Consider the following 7,929-nt stretch of genomic DNA (forward strand, 5'->3'; position numbering starts at 1 on the left):
GTCTTTCTGCAGGAGGAGGCACCTTAAGTAATAATATCTGGCAGAGGGCTGGTATTACTACAATTGGACAGATATATAGAGACCAAACCCTTCCATTTCAACAACTCAAAAATCAGTATGGTCTCTCAGACTCATCTTTTCTATCATATGCACAACTAGCATCTATTATTAGTACAACATGTAAGGAGGGGAGCCATGCCTGCTTCATGTATGGAAGAGTACCAGCGCCTCAAGAAAGCAATCATATCATCCGGTGTGGTCTCTAACATTTATAAATTATTATCTAGGGCTGCCCCGAATACCTATTCTCCTGTCCAACTGTCCTGGGAGCATGCCTTGAATATCTCTCTGTCTGCTTGGCAATGGAACTCCATTTGGAGGTCAGCTATGTTCTCTTCTAAATGTGTAAGATTCAGGATCATACAGTTCAAAATTCTCAATAGAGCTTACATCACCCCTGTTACAAAATCCAAGATGGACAATAAACACAGAGACTTATGCTGGCATGAATGTGGCAAGCGAGGTACCTACTCTGGGAATGCCCAGCGGTAAAAACACTTTGGTCAGAAGTAATATCCTTAATGTCTGAATCTTTAAAAAGTTAATTTTCCTACATGTCCCATTGCATGTCTACTGGGGTCTCAAGCCAGATGGCAATGTTGCAAGGACTGCCGATCGGCTCTGGACATTGGCTTTTAGCCACAAAAAGACTCATCCTACTAAAACTGGAAGGAACGCAAACCAGCCTGCTTTACTAGGGACTCATGGCTGAGGGAGTATCTGGACCTACTGAACATGGAGCGTGCAGCTTCTCTGCTGGGGGATTTTGAGGGGGAGACAGGAGGATTGTGGTTCACTGTCCGCAGCCCTCCTATCTGACCCTGTCAATATGGCATCTCCTGTGTAATGTATAATGTATGTAATGGCCTTCTGTGTATGTCACAATCAGCTGTCTTAGGAAGTCATCCTTGCACCCCCCCCCCCCCGTTACGTTTTGTTTAGTTGTTTGTTGTTACATGTTTTGTTGTATGTTCTGTTATCTGGAGCAATGTCTGTTTATTTTATAACTGAAAAATAAAAATATATAAAAATAAAAAAAACCTGCAGCAGGAGGAAAGAGAAGTGCGCAGGGACTGTCAAGTGCAATAATACAAATTAGAAACTTGTTTTAAAAAACTTCCCTGTCATAAAAAAACAAAAAAAAAACACATGTACTTTTGCAATATTTTTACGAGAGTTACTTAATGAAAGGTTTGGTGTGATTTAATTTTTGTTGTGATTTTTATTCAAACACAAGTCTTACCATAGACATAGAAGACTGAAGGCCAGCCGACGTACTGAACAAGCACTCCTGCTAAAGGCATGGCTATCACTGCTCCTGCGTAGGATCCTGTGAAAAAACAGTGTCAGATTTCAAAGTCAATGTATGATTATTCCAGCAGTAACATTGGATCTCAGTGCGGATGACAAGTAAATATATATTTTTAAAAATTGTTTTCTTAGTTCATATTTCCATCTCAAAGTATTGTATATGTGTATATAATTTAATGTAACAGTGCAACCGACAGAAAACAATACTGTATAGTGGAAATGTGTCTGGATAAAAACAAAGTCATCAAAGAAACACATTAGTTTCATTGAATAAATGCTGAGTCGTTGGCACAGAGCGGCTGATTTGAATGGAGCATGAGAGCGCTTTTGGACAGTAAGCAATGTGATGCTTGCTTTAGGTGAATAAAGGGAGACGCTCTTTCTGAGCACGCAGGTGAGCCGTGTTCATTTACAGACAATGTCAAGAGGGTTTTGATGCGTGGGTTGTCATGGTACCAGTTTATTTGAATTCAGGAGAGAAAGCCTTGGATTAAATCTGCAAAACAAAATGACCTCTCTCATGTCCATTTGCTGACTAGCCACACTGTGACTTGGGAGGTTGTGTAAACTGGTTTGCAGCTCTATGCTGTGATCAGTTTTGTAGTCTGCACTGAGTAATACGACCAGAGAAAACTGCAGGCATCGCTCACCACAGAATGAAGTTGTGGCCAGTCGACTGCGTTCAAGAGGTGGCGCCCATTTTGACCACATCCCATGGCATGCTGGGTAGGTGACACCCTAGCAGGGCATACATGGTATAGAAGATGTGAAAGGACAAAGACTTGAGAGTAAATTGATCTGACAATGTTGAAATACTTAAATAATGGTTCCACATTTTGGGAAACAGACGTATTTGCCTGAGATTGATGGATGAGCGCTTTGACATGAGAGTGATATTGATCTATCATCTAACTCTAAACAAGAAGTCAAATAAGTGTATTTTCCCACAATATGGAAGTATTGCTGAAAATGCATCCTTCTCACTTTTTTACATCCAATGTGTTTTTTCTTACCTCCACTAAGCCTTGCAGGATGCGAACAAACATGACACAACCGTAGTGCACCCTCGCTGCTGACGGGATGAACATGTTGAGAATGGACGTCAGGAAAATGGCAGCCCCAAACACCCTGTAGAAATACTGGAGTGTCATCATAGTGTGTGCGTGCATGTGTGTGTGCGTGCGTGCGTGTGTGTGTGTGTTGGCATTGCAACATCAATGTGAACCTAAAGCCCTTAGATTACATCCTTATTATTTAGTCCTTCTCTTGGAAGAAAAAGGTAAATTATTGGGGAAATACAGAGACTGCTAAATGATTACACTTTAAATGAATTCCAATTAATTTCCAATGTAGTCAACGTCTTTTTGTCAGCTGAACTAATTCCCTATTTTTCCCTCTAAGAATCAAACGTCTTCCATGAATGTCCTAAGAAACTATCAGGGAATTATAACCTTGACTTATATTGTGATTTTTCTGATCTGTCTACATCATGTTTACACACAACAAACAAACAAACACCTGCTGCCCAGTGTCTGGAAGCTACTGTCGATGTCTAATATTGGCTGGCAGCATATCTCCAAACATCTGACGGTCGAAGCATCTCAGTCAGCCTTATAATGAGACAGATCTCACGCCTCTCCCTTTCATGCACCGAGATAAAGACATCCCATTCAACCTGCACGTTTCTGCTTCATCACCACAGTGCCGCTTAGCTCCCATCTCTTCTCTCTTTCACCTCATCCCCCCCTTCCTTCTCTTTTTCCAAAACAGTGTGTAAGTGACACTTGTAATATTCCAGTGGCTGGTGTTTCAGAAAGAAATCAGAGGCAGGATCTTTCATTATTAACTCTGTCAGTGGCGTGTCCTCTTTTCCTGTGAAGCTTTTATTACAGGACTGCTATCTGCTCCATCAGCACCGCTCACCACACCGTACAGCTTTAACCCTTTACCCACACAGGCTGAGGAGGCGTTCTGCCCTAAAACATTGATCTTTTCAGTCTTTCTTGGAGCGTTTCTTAACATAATGTGCTCAGGGCTGCTGCAAACATGGCCTTACTCTCAACTCGTGGAAATAAATGAACAAAATACATGATACATTTTTATTATAACCTTTTTATTCTTAATTTGTATGAAAAAGTCTGCCTGTGGATTTAAGATCTGCTGGGAGTATTCAAATCTTCAAACTTTGAGGAAAAATAGTTTATAGACATTTTCAGTTTATTACATTCAATCGTTTTTAAGTTATAAAGTGTTATTGTATTTTATTCTTATTTAATAAATCACTTATTTGGCTGTGTTTATGTTGTATACATGTTTTGAATCTATTGTTATTCTCATAATGTCGTTTTTATATTACTCATATATTACATACTCTTATTTGGATCATTTAATTGTCTGTTATGCATTGGTTTCAAATTGTCAAACTGTTAAATTATTGGGTTGTTTTTGTTTCTTCTGTTGTTATCACTGTCAGAACTTTGAACCGTACTTATCTGTATAAAAGGTGCTTTAATATTAAAGCTTTATGTAATGATTAATAATCAATTCATCCTTTGGTTAATGAAATATCAGAGAATGGTAAAAAGTGTCTCAAAATCATCATCAAATTACTTTTCCGATCAACAGTCTTAAATGTAATGTATAATAACATCAAACGAGGTTTAAGTGTTTTAGTGGAATCATTGATAGTCACCGGTTGGCAAACAGCTTGTTGGAGATGAAACCACCGGGGATCTGAGTGACGATGTAGCCCCAGAAGAAGGAGCCGTGGATCAGCCCCACTGTCTCTGGGTCCCAGTTAAACTGAGCTTTCTGGAGAGGAAGAAAGAAAACTGATAGAACAGCGAAAATATGGAAATACCCTCCATTGAACATTCAATTACTTTGGTATAATCTACCTGGTTGCATCTCAGTTGTGTGTGGAAGCTTATTTTAAACTTTTAAACTTCTTGTCCCGATCCAATGCCTTTGTTTCGTGGAAGAATGGTATGAGGTTTTTCCACACCGAACATTTTATCTTAGGCATAATTATTGCCTAAAGTTTAAATTGGTATTTTATTTGTTTGTTTATATGCAAAAAAAAGTAAAGTACTTGCATGGATTATAAGAGCAATTCTACGGTATAATGTATTTTAGTTTATAACTTAATTGTGGCACACATTATAATAGTCTTTATTTATGATCACAAAATGTTTCTGAAACCTTTCAGGAAATCATTTGTAAAACATCTGTAAGCACACATAAATGGCTTTTCAGATACTTGTAACACTATGATTTGTACAATGTGTTAAATGTAAGTGTTATTTAACATGTAAAATGGTATTTAATAGTTAAGTCTTTGTCAATGGTTTAGATTCTGTTTTGCCTATTTAATACAATTATTTGGTCGTTTTAAAAACGTCCAGTATAACACAAGATTACTAATACTTAATTTACAATGTTTTATTGATGCTTATTATAAAGTTAGGCCACTTTCTTCAGATCAACAAGAATAAAATCCTATGGCCGCATATCTCAGGTCCTGTGTGATGTCATGCAGCTACCTGCATCACAGGAGTGCCGTTGATGTAGACGGTGTTGTTGTTCACCATCTCCACAATGGCCACACCGAGGTTGCAGCGGATGCCAAATGAGATGCAGAAGCCCAGGCCGCTGAGGATGGCGATGATGTAGCGCTTAGGCAAACCCCCACAGTAGCAGTCCAGCAGCGGGGCAGGACGCGGGGCTGAAGCCACCGGATGCCCATCCTCTGTCAGTTCAATGTGGTCCTCTTCTTCTACATTACTACCATCTATTTTCCTAAGAGGTCAAAAGTAGCAGGAAAATAAAGAGTATGTAACAGTAGGAACATGTGATCATAGTGGTCTTTCTTATTGCTTCAGCTCATAATAATAACAAGTTTAAAATGCATTATAAACATACTATCATGTGAAATAATGTCACTGAACATTATAGTTATAAGCACTGATGAATATTCATACTGTTTTATAACAATAACATTTAATTAATCTTTTTTATATATTTTATAAGGTCAAGTATACTTGATTATTTCATACTGTTGCTGGTCACTCATCACTGTATTTTTTAGAACATTTTGCTTCATACATAATCCCCCTGTTCTTTGTTCATTTACAGTGAATAGCTGAACATCTATCTTACATGTGATTAAAGCATAATATGGCTGCAACTCAACAAACATATAGCATTTTTGTGCAATTTTCACAATATAATATTTTAAAGTCCGATCACTTTTGTCAGTACCTTTGATCAAATGCGGCATCTCAGTAACATGAGTGTCTCAGCTCTCTTACAGAGTAAGGAGGCGGGGAGGCATGACACAAGACTAAAAAGATCACGACACTGTTATCAGGTTGCCTTCAGCTGCATCACTCTCCACACCTGTTCCACTGCCCAGAGTCCATCTCTTTTTCCGTCCCCTGCTCATCTGCCTGCTGTAGTGCTATACTGCATTCCTCTAAGAGCAGGGCTCAATTTAAGCTGAAACGGCGATCACGTTTCGATATCAACACCTCAAATCTGCACTTTTTTAAACCCAGAGTTTGAAAATCCCTATCATATTTACAGAAGTAACTACTGGTGCGTCATATTTTCTGTAACAATACATGGCTATTAAAAAATGTACTGTAAATGTGATTATTTGAAAGAATAGTTAATATGGTGGGTAGGTCACGGTGTATGAACTGCATTAAGATACAGAAGTCATCTTAGGGGTGTTCGATGCCCTTACACTGCAACCAGTCTCAAAAGTATAAGCAACAAGCTGACATGTTAAAAAATAACAGAGATGGGTTAAAGTTTGAATTTTCAAAACCAGATAACACCTTTTCTATTGGTGCATTAACCAGAGTTTGGCTTTGATTGTGCACACCTGTATGGACGTCTGGTTTTTATTTGTTTTGTTTATGTGACTTTTATTTTAAATATTATATGTGTGTGTTTGGTGGAGCAGGATAACCTAACCCAAGAAACTAAATGCATTTACAAAGTATTAACTGCATCCTGAGGAGATGATTGGTTATTTGAAATGAATCTGTTTTGTTGGTTTTTAAAACTGCCATTTGGAAATGTCATCAAAAGTGCAGGCTTATTGATAGTGAGCTGGATCATGACAACGCTGTTTTAGTGTGAACCCCATACCAAATCTCTTCTTTGGATACATATAGCTGAATATTGTTTAAATATATTTAAATCTGAAATAATAAATACACATGACTACAAATATTCCCGTCCATGCTTTTTTTAAGGCATAAGGAAAGTACATGCAGAGTAACGATACACACAAAATTAATTTGTCAGGAAATTGCCTACTTGGTCGTTTATCTCTCAAAATGAGAACAATCTACCTTACAGAATGGGGGCTAACACATCCCCCTTTGAAATATTTATCAGATATAAAATATGTATTAATGTCTTAAAATAAAATCTGTGATTACATCACTGGCAATGGCTGACAAGCACAAGAATCAATATCTATTTATCGTCAGGATCTCAGACAACATGCTGGGCTTAATGTGCTCTCTTCGAGGCTCTCCGCATCCCTCTGACAGCAAAGATTTCCCTCTTAGTTACAGAGTTATTATTACAAATATGAATCCCCTGTGAATACACACATGGATAATGAGTTAAATGCTTATTCCATGCAGTCTCAACACCCTGCACACACAGTCCTAATGCCTCCTTCCACTGCTCTCCATACAATCCCTCTCACCTTTGCAGTTTTCCTAGAGAGTCCCCCACAGTGTTTTTCACTTCCTCCTTCCCAGGCTTAAGCACCTGTTCCTTCAAACCTGCTAGCCCACCAAAAGGCATTTTCTCAATGTCTTTGTTTCCTCTCCTCTTTTATCTGGAAACAGTGTCTTGATACCTCACTAGACACTCAGCTCTGACAAAGGGGAAAAAATCCACTAGATGCTGTTCATCATCCTTGCTGGGGCCACGGGGTCCCTCAGAGGGAAGACAGGCTTTTCCTCTTTTATCTGGAGTGAGGATTCAGTGAAGAAGTGAAGAGAAGGCTGAGTATTCCTCAATGTCCAAAGTACCAAACAGCCAGAGTCTCAGGAACTTGTTCCATCTTCTTAAATCCAGTTTAGAGAAAGACTGGTGTAGAACAGAGAGCAAATGAAAGTGTAGATCCAGGTTTCAGTCTCTAGATCATGTGAGCTTCCTTTTGTCTAGATCCTGTATTCATCTCATAATGCATCCACTCGTGGTGAGGAGGGGCAGGTGGAGCTGGTTCTCTTAAACCCAGCCCCCTCGCTTTTACACATCTTCATCATCTCCGCAGCACCACCCCTTCTGCTGGTTAGGTTCATCTGATAGCAGCCCAGACAGTTAAATATGCATGAGCTTGACAAGTTTGCATTGAGGAGAAGCTGGACTGCTGTGGTGTAAAATGGGAGCAGGTTGAAACCTAAGACAGAACCGTCAAGCTCCAGGTTTACATTGCCAATTTTTCCATGACTGATAATTACAATTTCTGTATTTCTGAAGGAGTGGACAGAAGTCATAAATGTTGCAATCAAGCTGAATAGCAGCCAC

At 39.0% G+C, this 7,929-nt stretch overlaps 1 protein-coding gene across 1 annotated transcript; it reads right to left on the reverse strand.

The window, feature by feature from the left end:
* Window positions 1–754: 754 nt before the first annotated feature.
* LOC117448473 (vesicular glutamate transporter 3-like) lies at window positions 755–7,200 on the reverse strand. The gene is made up of 7 exons (XM_034085787.1): window positions 7,100–7,200; window positions 4,914–5,169; window positions 4,064–4,182; window positions 2,385–2,499; window positions 2,022–2,109; window positions 1,304–1,390; window positions 755–816 (listed from the first exon to the last, which is right to left on the reverse strand). Exons 1-7 carry the CDS (start codon window positions 7,198–7,200, stop codon window positions 755–757), a joined length of 828 nt encoding a protein of 275 aa, XP_033941678.1.
* Window positions 7,201–7,929: the final 729 nt, after the last annotated feature.

The sequence above is a fragment of the Pseudochaenichthys georgianus genome, chromosome 6, assembly GCF_902827115.2.
Source record: "Pseudochaenichthys georgianus chromosome 6, fPseGeo1.2, whole genome shotgun sequence".
NCBI classification, from domain to species: domain Eukaryota; kingdom Metazoa; phylum Chordata; class Actinopteri; order Perciformes; family Channichthyidae; genus Pseudochaenichthys; species Pseudochaenichthys georgianus.